Source organism: Scyliorhinus canicula, chromosome 10 (genome assembly GCF_902713615.1).
Source record: "Scyliorhinus canicula chromosome 10, sScyCan1.1, whole genome shotgun sequence".
NCBI classification, from domain to species: domain Eukaryota; kingdom Metazoa; phylum Chordata; class Chondrichthyes; order Carcharhiniformes; family Scyliorhinidae; genus Scyliorhinus; species Scyliorhinus canicula.
Window position 1 is genome coordinate 82,849,810 of NC_052155.1, and position 16,089 is coordinate 82,865,898.

Below are 16,089 nucleotides of genomic sequence, written 5' to 3' on the forward strand. Positions count from 1 at the left end.
ATACAGTGCCGAAGGAGGCCATTCAGCCCATCAAGTCTGCGCCGATCCTCTGAAAGAGAACTCCACCCAAGCTTAGTCCCCCACCCTAACTTAATAACCCCTAGCCCACACATCTATTTTTGACACTAAGGGGCAAATTAGCAAGGCCAATCCACCTAATATTCTAGCACTTAAGTCAATCTGACAGCAACTGCTCACCCCTACTCAGCCTGGCACATCTCAAAAGATCCATGAAAAGAGCAAATTATGGATGTTTTAAGAAATGAATGCTGGTAGCTCAGCAAATGTAATTTTCATGTCACATTGAAGCTTCTTGGGACTGCTAAAACAACTACTGTAATTAACATCCATTTTGAGTGAGAACTGCACAAATTCTGCTGTGATGAAGTTCCACTAACACATGCGTGCACACACACACGCAGATATTATCGTGGTCAAACAATGCCAACAACTCCTGCTCCTATCTCTTACGATCTTATGATCTAAACAGATTAACTTTTTTGGTGGCAGCAGTCGGATTCTTTGAGTCTTACCTCCATAATGAACAGGAATCTCTATTTTTGGCCCTATCACATAGTGACCCTCTTCCAAGCTGTGAGCAGTAATAGTTGTCCATTGTCGACAGGAATGAAGCAAAACCAAATCATTTTCACGAATCCCTTCCACAGTTTCCCCTGTGAAGAAAATGTAATCTTCATGAGTGAAGAGAGAAGATAAAATCTCCGGCTTGTTTATAGTTTCCAAGATATTTCAATAAGAACCACGTATCTGATTTTATTGTGCATATCCAATTGACTAGTGAAAATTCAAAGTGATTCATACTTAAATAAAACTATCCAATAATTTTGAGTTAAGCAACAATACAGTGATAGTTGAGCTCAGAAACAGACCGTTCAGTCCAAAATGATCTATGTACTTTATGTTTCACAAAAGCTGCCTGCCATCCCTCTCCAGTTTACCTATCTATATAATCCTTCGACATAAACCCATCTACATAATCCTTCTACATAATTGCTATTTCCTTGAACTATTCCGAGTTCCACATTCTACCATTCATAGAAATGTCATTACCCAAAAATGTCCCACTGGTTTTATTAGTGACTCTTATATTCAGCACCTGGAGACTATTTAAATTATCGGACTTCAAAAATCATTCATTTAATAATCCTATAGATTAACAATATGGATTGCAGTCACTTCAGTTTCTCTATTATAAGAAGTGATGGCTTTAAGAATTTTAGATTTGCATCAGAAATTCAAAAGTCTGAATCTCCATTCTGCCCATGCAGAACTCAGTCAGAAGTTACAAGATCAGCTAAAGAGTTGCCAATTCTAGCTGGAGTACGTAATTTCTTAAAAAGCAAAATACAATTAAATATTCAAGTCTGCAGGTGTAGCATTTCCTACCTAGATACGGAATAAACGTGCATTGTACACAACTGCTGACATTTTCATACGCACCCGTTTATTATCCTGCCCTTCTAAGAGGATTGCGCGTCTTTGGAACTTTCTTCCTCAAAAAGGTAGTGGGAGCAGAATCTTTCAATATTTTAAGACAGGTAAATAAGATTCTTGACAAGAAATGGAGTAAAAGGTTATCGGGGTAGGTAGGAATGTGGAGTTGCATTTAAAATCAGATAAGCCATGATCTTAATGGTTGGCAGGGAAGGCTTGAACGGCCGAGAGGCTCCTACTTCATATGTTTATGGTCTTTCCTCTGGTGGAGGATCCCAGAACAAAGAAGTACAGGTAGAGTGTTGAGAAGTGAAAAGCACCTACTCACTCAAAGGGTAGTGGAAATCTGGAGCTCTTCCTCTCAAGGTTGTGGATGCCTGCTCAACTGAAATTTCCAAAACCAGGATTGACAGATTTTCATTCAAAAGGGTAATAAGGAAAATGCATCAAAGACAGGCAAATGGAACCAAAATAAAGAAAATAGAGTGCAGAAGGAGGTCATTAGGCCCATCAAATTTGCACTGACCCACTTCCACTCTATCCCTGTAACCCAATAACCCCTCCTAAACATTTTGGACACTAAGGGCAATTTAGCATGGCCTAACATGCACATCTTTGGACTGTGGGAGGAAACGGGAGCACCCGGAGGAAACCCACGCAGACACGGGGAGAACGTGCAGACTCCGCACAGACAGTGGCCCAGCTGGGAATCGAACCTGGGACCCTGGCACTGTAAAGCCACAGTGTTACAATGCCATAAACTAGCCTATGATCTGATTAAATGGCAGAAGGGCTCAACAGGCTCAGTATCCGATTCTTGTTCCTACATACAGTTCAATTTGCAAAACATATTATTCATGTCATAACCTGATTAACAATGGAAATAATTTGCTCTTAACATGAAAAGTTCAGGCACACATTGAGGGCTCTCGTACATATCTGTCATCATTTGGTTTGTTCAAAAACAGAAAGTTAAAAAAATAAATATAATAGTTCATATTACTAATGATGTAGTCTTCATAATTGCAGATCCAACAGCCTTACTCCCAAAAAACAGTAATGGACTGAATTAATAGGTTTTTCTACATTACAATAATGACTAACTACTAAAGTGACTCATTTTGGCTGTGGAATATTTTAGAACCTACTGATGATGCAAAAAAGATTTTACATAACTACAAGTTAATTCATGTTACATTTAGGAAAGGACCACAAGTACTGTGAGACTGCATGGATGTTACGGATTACAGTCCGTGGCATTTACTGCACATCAGGCTTGGTGCACTACAATCATGATGGCCCAACATATTTATAGAGCAGCATACTTCTGGCTATTCATTAGATTTCTGCCATCTTCGTTTTAGATTTTTGCCACCTTTGTTTTTTTCTTTTAAAGCAAGAAATACTCTAAAACAGTTTCCATAGTAACAATGTAACTTAGAACAATATAGATCCAGACAAATAAATTCAACAAGATAACTCACACTCGCACTGCTTCAAAACATCTAAAGCACCAGCTAATATCAAGACATTAAATGAAGTGCATAATTTCTCTACAGAACTGAAGCATTCCATGAAACGTCATGATGCCATGAAACGTCATGATGCCATGTTATAAGGTGAGGTAGTGTATTAGTTTTGTCACTAAACTAGTAATCCAGAGTAATGCTCCAGGCACCGGGGTTCACCCACCGTGGCAGATGGCGAAATTTGAATTCAATAAAATTCTGGGAATTAAAAGTCTAATAATGACCATTTCCAATTGTTGCAAAAACTCATCTGGTTCACTATCGTCCTTTAGGGAAGGTAATCGGCTGCCCTTACCTGGTCTGGCCTGCATGTGACTCCAGACCCGCAGTAATGTGATTGACTCTTAACCACGCCCTCTTAGTTCAAGGAGAAAGTAGGAATGGGAAACTAATGCCAGTCTTACTAGCAACACCCACATCCCTAAATAATCTTAAAATAATATTTGCAAATTCTAAATTACTCAGAGAGCATAATTAGATCAACTAGTGACCAGCAGCTAAATTACTCACCAGAGAGCATAATTAGATCATCTAGTGACAAGCAGCTAAATTACTCACCAGAGAGCATAATTAGATCAACTAGTGACAAGCAGCTAAATTAATTCACAGAATTAAAGTCGGCGCAACATCGAGGGCCGAAGGGCCCGTACTGCGCTGTAGTGTTCTAATGTTTTAATTGTGTTAAAATCCTCAGACACACCCAACTAAGGAGTATCAAAAAATTCCAATTTTGAACTGTTCAAACAAAACAGCTAATAATCATACAGCTATTACCTTCAAGACATGCCCAACCACACAGACTTCTGTAGTCTTCTCTGCAAATAACTGTAGCATAGGTTTATCGTGGACTTGGCTCATAGGACGCTGCATTAAGAAATTGGTGATTTCAACAGTGATCACAAAAATAGCTTCAAGAAACAACCAAATCAAATCTTATATCTGCAAATCACTGAATTTGTTTCTTTAAAAGTTACTAAAATTATCTGAGTCCCTGCTCAGGCAGAAATATATCAGAAATAGCAAGGTAATAGCTGTTTTATCTTTATTTTTGACCTAGATCTCAAATTCGCCAAGCTCATATTTAAATATAGACAAAAGTCCAGATTTCCAAAATCTTTCAGGCATTAGCCAGAAAACAGGATCTGAAGCAAAATGGCCACTCACCATTTATCTACAACAATCAGCATGATTGATTCACCACAATTTGCAAACACTTACTTGCTAAAACTAAGGATTGCAGATTATATATGCTGCCAAAATATTTAACATTTTATGAAACTGCACAAACTTCATAGTTAAATGCATTTTGACTATTATTGCAAATAAATGACCTCATTGCTGGTCTTCTGTAACAATTATTCACAACTATAACCCATTTCATTCATTTCCATCCAACTGAAAAGGTGAAGGACTCAAAGAGCCTCAATTAAAATCAGTTCATCAAATATGCTTCCTATTGGTCAATCTAAAACTGCAGAAATAACCCACATATTTATTTTAAAATATATAGGTTGAGATGTAAACTATAACAAAGTGGTAAAATTAGTTCTGAAAACTCATTAGAAAAGTAGAAAACACTCTCCTGTCTGGACTTTGAAACTTATTTAAGATCTTTAAACTGTGATTTCAAAAATAAATATATATATAACCAAAATAATTAATTAGCCCATTGTCATGCTGCACTGGCACATTATTAGCCTTTGGGGTTCAAATCACAGATCAATCATTTGCAGAGAAACTCAGTGAGATGATTGCTCACTTCTGGAAATACTTTTGTCATTAAGGAATTTTTAAAAATCTATTAGGCCTTGAGATTACATAGAAATTCCAGCATACATACCCCCAATTATTCTTGTGCCAATGCAAGCTTCTCAACTTGGGCTATGGACTCAAATTCCATTTCTTGATATAGTTCCTTTTACACCTTTCCATTTCAAACACTTTTACAAGAGCAGCTGGACACACTACATCTGTTCCCAGCTAATCTTATTAAAATAAGAATGCTCCAAAGTAACATGTACAACTTTGCAGTAAACAATCTGTAATCCTTTTCCCCACCACATTAAAGATATTCAGAACAACCTGAAAAGGGATAGGGAACTGTGTTTCAAACTAAACTGAAGTCAGGATCTCTATTTGACATAGTATCTAATCAAAGATCTAAAACTGTTAACTTGATATACATCAGTACAGTTTCTCAGATTTGAACCCTTTTCAATTTCGATCGCAATTCAATTTTGAATTATTTTGCCCTCGAATGTCAACTTTAAAGTCAATGGCAACGTAACATTGTCGGAACAGGCAATACCACAGTGACAGAAATAATTTTTTTAAAGTTAGAAGACCTTATTTGGGTTCAAATCTTGTGTCCTATTGCAGAGATTAACGTCTTTCCTCCAGGCATAGTAACAGCACTTGACCTGTAACTGTGTTCTGCTTCTACATTAATGCTTAGAAAAGTGATTTATAGAAAAATCTTGCCACTCCAATCTTCAAAAAAATTGAGCTTGAATGGGTTCAAGAAGATTCGTTTTAACTAATTCACACTGAGGACTGGGCCGACAGGGCACATGATCGTGCTTGATCCATCTACAACACCGCATGATGGAAAATAAACTACAGAATAGGCAGCAACCTCCATTTCCGGCAGAGAAACACCCCCTACCTTTGGACTGCGATGCACTGATTTATTAGTTAACTAGTTACCAAATATCTAGCGGGTTACACCTTACTCAGACTTTCAATCGAATCAACTGGAGTTACATAAAAGAAAAACATTTGAATGAACTGTGGTAATTTGATAATGTTTTGCGGAAAATGTACCATGCCTTCCAGGAGCACACGCACACTGACCAAGGCTGATCCCAAGCTCACTACAGATACAATTAATCTCTGCCCACAATTTATTACTCCCATTACTTTCCAAACTGAAGTGACTCCAATTTTGCGTTTGGCAGGGCTCGGCACCTTTACTACATCACAATATTTCCCAGTGATTAATCACCTAGAGATGATCAAGTTTAGAAATCGGTCTAAAATGAATGTCTGGAGCTGCTGCTTCTATTGATTGCTCGCAATTGAAGCAAGTTGAAATCTGCGCAGCCAGTCCAGCTCCACACCCGCACTGTAAAGATTGCGGAAAGTTCTCATTCTCATGGATTCACATTGGCAGATTGTGGCCTTTCTCTGACCAGTCTTTCCGGGCTGGGCGCACCTCCCTCTACCCGCTCCCCGGCCCAGGCCAGACCGGAGCCCCGGCCTTGCTCACCGTTCTCCAGCCTGACGAGCTGTGGTAGGCGGTATGTGCTGACCAGCAGGTCCAGCGATCTGGCCACGCCGCTCCACTCAATCGCCCTGGTGCCGCTCGGTGTCTCCATGGCGCCGGCAGCGCCGCTCTGTCCCAGGCGGGGGCAGGAGGCGCTCAGCCGCAGCTTTTCCCCGGGGCTGGGCAGAGGCTGCTTCCACTGCTATCGAGCTCGCTTTCCTGCCGGCCTCCCGAAACGCCATGCCAGGAGTCACACGCTGCACTCCGATAAGCAGCCAACCTGCCCACCCGCTCCAGATGACAGGACGGAGCAGCGACAGCGACCCCGCCCGATCCAACACGCTCCCCCCTTCCCATGGCCCACCCACCCCTCCAGCTGGCACAACCCTCGTACCTTCTTTCAACTCCCTTCTTATCCTCTAACTTAATATCGGCAGCATTTGCAGAATCCTCTCTGCTTCAGTGATGGAATGAAATGTTTAACATTGCCAGCTCTCTTCCATTTTAATGTGCCATCACTACTGAATATTTCGTAACCAGAAATGTTCATCTTATTTTGTAAACTACATTTCTATTAATGTTGTTAATTCGGATTTCTCACAGCAATTTGCTCATCAGTGTTATTCGTAACATTTTGTTGTATTGACATCGATAGATTTTTCCTCTGATCTGAAGAAATACTTCATTATTTGTGTTCAATTCGTAATTGAGCTCAACACAAATAAAGCCAGCTAAGCAATCTTGGTAAATAAGCATTCCCTCGCATCCCACCCTATTCCTTTCCTGCTAAAAGGATTTAAGCTGAAATATTATGCTTGAGAGGTTATCTCACAAAATGTTAAAATTATATTTTCTGAGAGGTTTCAAAATCTCTTTATTAATCTTTGTCTGATCTCCTTTCTCCAAATTCCTGTATGTTAACTTGAAAGATTGTTAGATTTAATTAAAATCTATACTAAAATGTAATACTCTGAATTTAGTTTTTTTGCCCTTTGGTTTCCCATGATGTGGATCTCCCATGTGTCTTTATGCAAGTTATGTTGACAGCTAAATTAATTTCCATAATTGCTGATGTTAGTGAATATCTTTTAAATGTTTGGATTTAATTCCAACAGCACTTCAGCAGTCTCTCCACATCTAGTGTGGAGACAGCAAGTCAGGTTTTGTTTGTCCCTTTTGTTTCCACTGGTAAGATAGGCTTTTTCTGATTTGTCCCAGATTTTATGCTCCAGTGACATAGTGGTATTATCACTGGACTAGTAAAGCAGAAACCCAGGGTAATGCTCTGGGGACCCAGGTTCAAATCCTGCCACTGCAGATGGTGAAATTTGAATTCAATAAAAATAATCTGGAATTAAAAGTCTAATCAATGACCATGAAACCATTGTCGTAAAAATCCATCTGGTTCATTCATGTCCTTTAGGGAAGGAAATCCTGCCCTGGTCTGGCCTACACATGACTCCAGATCCACAGCAATGTGTTTGACTCTTAAATGCCCCTCAAGGGCAGTTAGGGATGGGCAATAAATGCTGTTCTAGCCAGCGACGCCCACGTCCCATGAACGAATATTTTTAAAATTTGAAAAGTCAGAAGTGGGGATTTTCGCTGATGACTGCCCAATGTTCAGCACCATTTGTAACTTCTCTGATACTAAAGCAGTCCACTTCCAAATGCAGCAAGACTTTGTTTGGGTTGAAAGTGGCAAGTAATATTCATGCCACACAGGTGCTAGGCAATGACTGTCTCCAACAAGAGAGAACCTAATCATTGTCCCTTGACATTAAGTGGCATTACCATCATAATCAACATACCTGGGGGTCACCGTTGACCAGAAAAAGAACTGGACCAACCATTTAAATACTATGGCTGCAGGAGCAGCATGGTAGCACAGTGGTTAGCACAGTTGATTCACAGCTCCAGGCTCCAAGGTTCGAGTCCTGGCTTGAGCTTGAGCTGCACTGTCTGTGCAGAGTCTGCACGTTTTCCCTGTGTCTGCATGGGTTTCCTCCGGATGTTCCGGTTTCCTCCCACAGTCCAAAGATGAGCAGTTTAGGTGGATTGGCCATGATAAATTGTCCTTATTGTCCAAAAAGGTCAGGTTGGGTTATTGTGTTACGAGGATAGGGTGGAGGTGTCGGCTTAAGTGCGGTGCTCTTTCCAAGGGCCAGTGCAGACTCGATGGGCCAAATGGCCTCCATCTGCACTGGAAATCGTATGAAATTCTATGAAGGGAAGGACAGAGGTTAGGAATCCAATGGCAAGTAATCTCCCTGACTCCTCAAAGCCTGCCCACCATCTACAAGGCACAAATCAGGAGTGTGATTAAATACTCTCCCCTTGCCTGGATGCGTGCAACTCCAAATGCTTGATACTTTCAGGACAAAGCAGCTTATTTGAATGGCACCCCATTCACAAACATTCACTTCCTCCATCACTGATACAGTCACAACCAATGAGTCTTTTAGTGTTTGTGTCAACCTGGATAATTCCTTTTGATTCATGGCGGTTGAAGGAAATTACTGTTTATCCAGGAAATTTTTATTGCAGCAGACAATTCGGGTGGCTCGATGTTGCAGTGGCTAACACTGCTGTCTTACAGCGCTGAGGACCCGGGTTCGATCCTGGCCCCGGGTCACTGTCCGTGTGCAGTTTGTATATTCTCCCTATGTTTGCGTGGATCTCACCCCCACAACCCAAAGATGTGCAGACTGGCTGATTGGCCCACTAAATTGCCCCTCACGTTAGAAAAAAATAATTGTGTACTCCAAATTTGTTTTTAAAAATTGTAGCAGACAATTGATCCAACAGAATATTCCTCTCCCAGAACCAAACACCAGTTAGAACCAAATGCACAATTCTTCTAAAAGGATTTTAAGTGTGGTAGCAAGTGGGAACTGCTGCCAGCTTCCCGGCGCTCGGCCCAGCGAGACTGTCACCGCAATACAATGTTAGTTGATCAATTTAAGGAGGTCCCACAGGCTTCACGTCTCAAATGAAAGCTTGCGAGCTGATTCACCGAGACCACGCTCGTCAGGCCACCCCTGCTAACAAGGTTGAGCAATGCACAGCCAACCCCATTCAGCTCGCAGCCATGGCACTGAGAGGACCAGCCCCAAGATTTGGAGATGCAGATTTGGTGCGGCTCCTCGAGGCGGTGGAGGCCAGGAGGGATGTCCTGTTTCCCGAAGGTCCCGGAGGGTAAGACACAGGGCAGCTAGTGCCGCCTGGGAGGAAGTGGCAATGGCTGTCAGTTCGGGCAGCGTGACCAGGAGGACTGGCTTCCAGTGCCGCAAGAATGTCAAAGACCTACACCGAGCCACACGGGGGAGTTGGCAGCGCCCTGTAGCCACCTGGGTTGGCTACTTCCTCACACAAAATGGAAGAACGCAAAGATTGCAGGGTAAAATGGACATTGGCAAAGAAACAAGCAGTCTGCAGAATGCCCTGTATTCTAGCTGCCACAGAAACCCGACAGAATTGTAACCAACGAGCTGTGCATATTAATGAAGCGATTCACGGTGATTCCCAGGCACAATGGACACAATAGTTAACTGCAATTGAAACATTCTATGGAAGGTCAGACATTCCGGCACCAGTGGAGTCTAAGACAAAGGACACCAATGAGGTGTAAGGAACCGCCCGGTGATCAAGGAGCAGCCCCGTTATTGGGGAAATTCAAATCAATCGATTGGGAAGAGACCCAATCGATTGCAGGTTTATAGAGGGTCCGTCCAGAAGGATGGAAGCCCCTGGGACCTATAAAAGTCAGGTCCCAGGACTGATTCGTTCTTCTTGACCAGCCTCCCAGCGCTCTCCTTAAGCAGCCTCCCAGCGCTCTTCTTGACCAGCCGGCCCTCCCAGCAGAACACCTTTGCAGTAGAAGAACCTTGAGAAGGAGAGGCCTGGTCAGCAGCCTCCATCAAGTAAGTGTCATACAACGCACGCTACGAGAGTAGACACTCCTGACCCCTTTAGTCCACACCAACTGGAAGCCTGCGGATCCAGGACAAAGCAAGAGGCCATTGTTCCCTGATCCGGAAGTTCCCTTATTTCAGATACGTATTGGCCTGTTAGTGGTAGGATTAGCCTGGTCTTGTAGTTTTATATGCATAAGTAGTAGACAACTGTATTATAATAAACGTGTCTTGTTTGAACTTACTAACTGGTGTATTGAGTTATTGGTCTGAACTTGAACTTGAATCTTGTGGCGGTATCTTAACGATACCTGCCGACTCTAGAGCTAAGGAATAAAACAGAGCCAAATTGAGGGTAAAGCACACTCACCCAGAATGAGCAACATTTAGTCGCGACTCTGGTGGGATTCGACTAGAAGTGGCCCCCCCACTCCGAGAGAACCCAGCAATTTGAATCATAAATCCAATTGGGAAAAGGAAAAACCACAAGTGTTCAAGTAGTTCAAATCGATCCTCATAATTCGGAAGTGTGCTTTTTTGCGTGCGTAACTATCAGGGTTATAAGGTAAAACCGAGAGATTTTTGTTGCGACAAACTGTCGGGAGTTTATAATTTGGAAAATAGCGAAAGCCGTACCTGTATTTTAGAGCACTGCCTTATTATCCCTCGTTCCAAATTTAAAAGAGCATAAGATAGAAGAGATGGCCATGCAGGTAATGGAACGCCTCATGAACCCAGAAAAGTTCGTGGTCGCAGCGACCAACAGCAGCAGAGTAGGTCAGTGTCCCGTTTGGGAGCTGGAACTCAGGAAGTACCTCAAAGGGAAAGGTTGGCCCCTTTGGAGTGAGTTTTGTTTGAATGAGGAGACAGGTCCCGGGAGTATAGGGCATACTTGGTGGGAGAACTTGTCTGAAATTCATAGGAAAAGTTTGAGTAAAGCACGTAAGCCTATGGCAATTGTGTCCTGCTTGGCACACTTGCGAGGCACAAAGGAGGTCGTCAGGACGCTCCGAGCAGAGTTAGAGGAGAGAAATAGAATGAGCAAAGTGGATGTCAGGGACATCGAAAGAGAGAATTCAGAATTTAGGCAAAAGTTGGCAGATAAGGATAGAGAGGTGGATGATGCCAAGAGGGCACACCAGTCTTGTCTAGCCCATCTGATCAGCTCCCAGGTACAATACGAAAAAGCCTACCAGGATGTGCAGCGTGCAGTCTTGGTAAGACAAGAATCAGAGAAGCAGGTAGAGACACTGAAAAAGCAGTGTAGCGACCTGAAGGCAGCTTTAAGGGCACTCCATGCTGCCACCACCGAGCAAAGGCAAAGCACAGTGGACCATGCAAAATGTAGGAAGCAGATTGCGGAGCTGCAATCTCTGCTTTCTGTGCAGAATGGCTGGATGGAGGAGTCCCAGAGACTACGGGTGCAGGAGATGGCACCAGCAATGGCTGGCACCGAGGCCAACATTGTTCGGGTGGCAACCTCAGTGAAGAGCCTGCTGCGCGACATCAGCAGCATGAGTGGAGGTGTTCGAGATGTGGCTCAATCGGTGACGGCCATGGCTGAGGGCTTCGGTAGACTGTCTGATTCGATGAGGATTGGTGCCCAGTGTTAGGCAGACCTTGATGAGGCACTGCGGAATAAGTCTCGCTCTCAGATGGGAATAGCTGAGGCGCTGTGGAGCTTGTCCCAGTCGCAGGTTGGCATTACCGGGGCACTGCAAAGCTTGTCTCAGTCATTTAGGAGCACCATCAACGGCATCGGTGCCATGGTGCAGACATTGGGGAGCTGCCAGGGCTGCCAGAGCCAGATGACCCAGGGGCAGCCGGGGCTCAATCCAGCTGCTCCGCCATTCCGAGGTCAACCCTTGGGCCCTATGGGCACCGACCAGAAGGAGGGAATGCTGGGAGCCAACACAGACCCGCCCCATGGAGTGGCGACGGTGGCCACCAGCGCCCCTGAGTTCTACCCCTCTGACGACGATGCGTCTCGCAGTCACACCCGGAACAGGCTGGCATGGCTGTGCATGGGCCACTGTCAAGTGCGCCGAGGCCCTCCAGCCCCAGAGCCCCCCAGAGGATTCCCGCTAGGGACATCGAAGGCCACAGGATGTGGTAAGCAGCAGGCTGCCTCCACCTCCGATGTGATTCTGAGGAAGCATCTAGATAGAACGGTAGAGCAAGGAAGGCTAAGCACATCGAGGATCACAGAGGGCACTGGGGGAGGGGTGAGAGGTTGATAGGTAGGGTATAGGAGGGTGTGCTTTGGGGGGATGGGGTGGGGGCAGGGAGAAGGTGGTGGGGAGAGTGGAGTGGCAACACCGGAAGAGTGGGGCAATGTTGGACACTTGCGTGTAGCATTAAAACTCTATCACCACTACCTGTATGACGCCTATGTCACTTTCTTCCACTATGTGGGCCAACCCCCTAACCCTTGCCCCATCTCTCCAGGCATAGGGATCCTGTCCCCCATCCCCGGGAGAGGTGGGAATGAGGGAAAAGGGGGTAGTGCTGACAGACCAGGTAACATTCTTTGTGAAGAGGACGAGTATGAGACCCTCCCGGCCCTGCAGGCTTGCTGGACCCTCAACGCTGCCGCTTGTCCTGCAGCCTCCAGCTGGTCCTCCAGTCCCTCCTGGGATGCACCTCCAGTCGCTGCTGGTTCAGTGCCTCCTTGTCAATCTCCTCATCCTCCTCCTCAGAGGTAGCCACATATTCCTCATCCTCCAGCGTTTCACCCCGCTGCTGTGTCGGATTGTGCTGGACACAGCAGGCCACCATATAGTGGGCGACCCTCCGGGGGGTGGATTACAGGGCACTACCAGATCGGTCGAGGCATTGGAACTGCATTACGAGCAGCCCGATGCTCCACTCAATGGCAGCCCGGGTGGCCACATGGGCCTCATTATATCGGGTCACCGCACCGGCCTCCATACTGCAGTCATTAGCCAGGTCCTCAGCAGGTATCCTTTATCCTCCACCAGCTAGCCGGATTTCCTGGAGTGGTCCTCAAAGAGGCCGGGGATGTCTGACTGCCCCAGGATGTAGCTGACGTGCACACTCCCTGGGAAGCATGCACGTACATGCATGATCCTAAGGTGGTGGTCGCACATGAGGTGGATATTCAGGGAGTGGACCCCTTCCTGATAATGTAGGGCATTCCCAGAGGGCCTGGTGCGCGTAAAGTGACATGCGTGCTGTCTATCAGTCCCTGGACCTGGGGCACCCCAGCGATGGCGGACAATCCTGCTGCCCGGGATTGTTGGGCTTGGTCTGTGTCAAAGTTGATATAGTTTTCCGCCCGGGCAAACAGGGCAACCATAAACTGTCGGATGTACCTGTGGGCTGTAACCTGAGAGATGCCACACAGATCCATGCTCGAGCCCTGGAATGACCCCAAGGTGTAAAAGCTCAGGGGTGAGATGACCTTTACGGCCACGGAGATTCGGTATCCTCCTCCTCCACGTGATGGCAAGTCCACGAGGACATGGCACAGGTGCTGCACCGTCTCCTTGTTGAAGCGGAACCTCCTAGGGCATGCGCTGTCCATTATCCGCTCAAATGACCAGTGATTCTGGTAGACCCTGGGCCTCCCCTTTGGGTCTCACTTTGGCCTGATGGGCGGCCGGGTCCTCAGGGTATGGGCAAGGCCCGACATATGGGCAGTCGCCTTGAGCCTCTGTCGAAGCTGCTGCTGCCACCATCTCCGGTGCCTGGCTGCCCAGTCTGCCAGCAGCACCACTAGGGCAGTTTCTGCGGGGTCCAAAATATCGTCCATATCCATATTGTTCAATATCTGTAAGTTATTAGAGAAGGTGAGGGACTAACAAAGAATGATGTCTTTCATCCCGAGACCTTCTATTCCCCCATTAATCCCCCCATGTTAAATGGCACGCCCACCTATGGGATTCCACTTGGGGTGTGTGAAGTGCTCACTTAACTACGATTGTCAATTCCCTATTCGCAATAGCCTTTAGCCACATGGCCAGAGGCCTCTGTGGCCAGTGGGGATTATGGGTGGTTGGTGGTAGACAGGCAAGGACCAGGGTTGCCCTCGGAATTTCCAGGGGTTGGCATAGCGGAGCAGCGTGTGGCTGCACCCCCCCCTCCCCCCCCTCCAGCTCCAAGCCCCACCACCCCCAGCTCAGATCTCCACCCCCACCCCCTTGGAGCACAGGGGCAGCAAGCCCAGTGTCCCGGGTCCATTGCTTGTGAGTGAAGATGGCCACTCACCTACTTGGCTCCCCACAACAGCCCTTTTGCCAGGTTCACGTTTTAAAAAGGAATATTAATCGGCACCCGCGTGACCACTTGCTGGGGAGGCTGCTGGATCATGGGAGACGTTGGATATGGGATGGCTCCCGTCAAATGTATGGAAATAGGGCTTAAGTGGTGATTATTGGTTTCTCGCCAGGTTACAGTGGGATCCCGTTTTTGCCTACGTGTGCAGTCCGGTGCATCGCAAATGGTTTGGCGTCCGGCACGGTTCTTGTTTTTGGCCTCTCCTGCTTTGTGAGAGGGATGGGTGCCGGAGTAGACAGGGCTATGATGGAATATATTATCTAGAATTAAAAATTAGTTTTAGTAATTGTGACCGTGAAATTGTCACCAATCGTTGTAAAAACCCATCTAGTTCACTAATGTCCTTCGGGAAGGAAGGAAATCTGGGTCCTTATCTTGTCTGGTCCACATGTGAGTAGAAACCACAATAAATGTTGTTGATTCTTAAATGCCTTCTGAAATGGTCTAGCAATCCACTCAGTTTCATTAGACTTCTATAAAGTATAAAATAAATGAAACTGGACTGACCACCTGGCATTAACCTAGGCACATGAAACCATAACAGCAAATCCAGCTTTGTTGACCTTACTAAGTCATCTATACTATGGAAGCATGTGCCAAAATTGGATAAGCTATCCCACAGACTAGTCAAGCAACATCCTGACATAATCGTAATTATATTTTACAGACCCAGATACCATCATCAGCATCCCTGGATATGTCCTGTCCTACCAGCAGGACAGAACCATCAGAGTTGGCGGAACAATGGTGTACAGATGAGATGGAGTTGCCCTGAGCGTTCTCAACATTAACTCTGTGCCCCATGAAGTCTGGTAGCGCAGGTGAAATACGGGCAAGGAAATTTTCTTCTGGTTACCACTCACTGCCTCTCCACTCCCACCCTCCCCCCAGCCAATGAATCCTCCATGTTGAACACAAATTGGAAGAAACACCTAGGGTTCTAAGGGCACAAAATGCACTCAGGGCGGGGCACTGGGTGTTAGGTTAAGGGGCTGATCATTTCGGAATGAGATGAGAAAATTCTTCACTCAAAGTGTTGTGAATCTTTGGAATCTATCATATTGAATGGTAGAGCAGGATCGATGGGCAGTGTGGTCCACTCCTGCTCCTATTTCTTATGTTTTTAAAAAGGGCCATATCCAGCTTCTAGTGCCTCACTGTGTCTGCCATCCTGATTGGACAGTGAAGGCATCATCTAGCCACTAACTGGCCATCTTGGTGAAAACTGCATTAGCAGTCATGTGCCAATCAGGTCTGGGGTCAGAATCTGGACATTGTCCCGACATCAGGATCCTGGCCCCAAAATGAAAGTTTGGTCCAACCTTTCTGTTAAGTATGACTTTAAACATCATAAACAATATGCATATTTATCAAGGACCTTGATTCAAAGGCTCTTTATCTGAATGCATGCAGCATTCATAACTAGATGAATTGATGGCACAAATCGAAATAAGTAGGTAATAGCCAGTTCAGAGGCATGGTTATAAGATGATCAAAGCTTGGAACCAAATATTCAAAAATAGGGAAAAAAGGAAAAGGAGGTTGGAAGCTCTGTTAATAAAAGTTCAAATCAGTACAGTAGTGAGAAATGGTCTTGGCTCAGAAGATCAAGATATAAAATCAATTT

At 45.2% G+C, this 16,089-nt stretch overlaps 1 protein-coding gene across 3 annotated transcripts in view; it reads right to left on the reverse strand.

The window, feature by feature from the left end:
- Window positions 1-6,586, reverse strand: part of garem (GRB2 associated, regulator of MAPK1) — a 111,300-nt gene extending 104,714 nt beyond the window's left edge. The window contains exons 1-2 of one of the 3 annotated variants that reach the window (XM_038809243.1): window positions 6,253-6,586; window positions 534-674 (exon numbers count right to left, since the gene is read on the reverse strand). In XM_038809243.1, the coding sequence (XP_038665171.1) occupies window positions 534-674; window positions 6,253-6,361 (250 nt within the window). In that variant the 5' untranslated portion in view covers window positions 6,362-6,586. The remainder of the gene's footprint in view (window positions 1-533; window positions 675-6,252) is intronic. The other 2 variants (XM_038809242.1, XM_038809244.1) reach the window with 2 other exon arrangements.
- Between the last annotated feature and the right edge of the window lie 9,503 nt (window positions 6,587-16,089).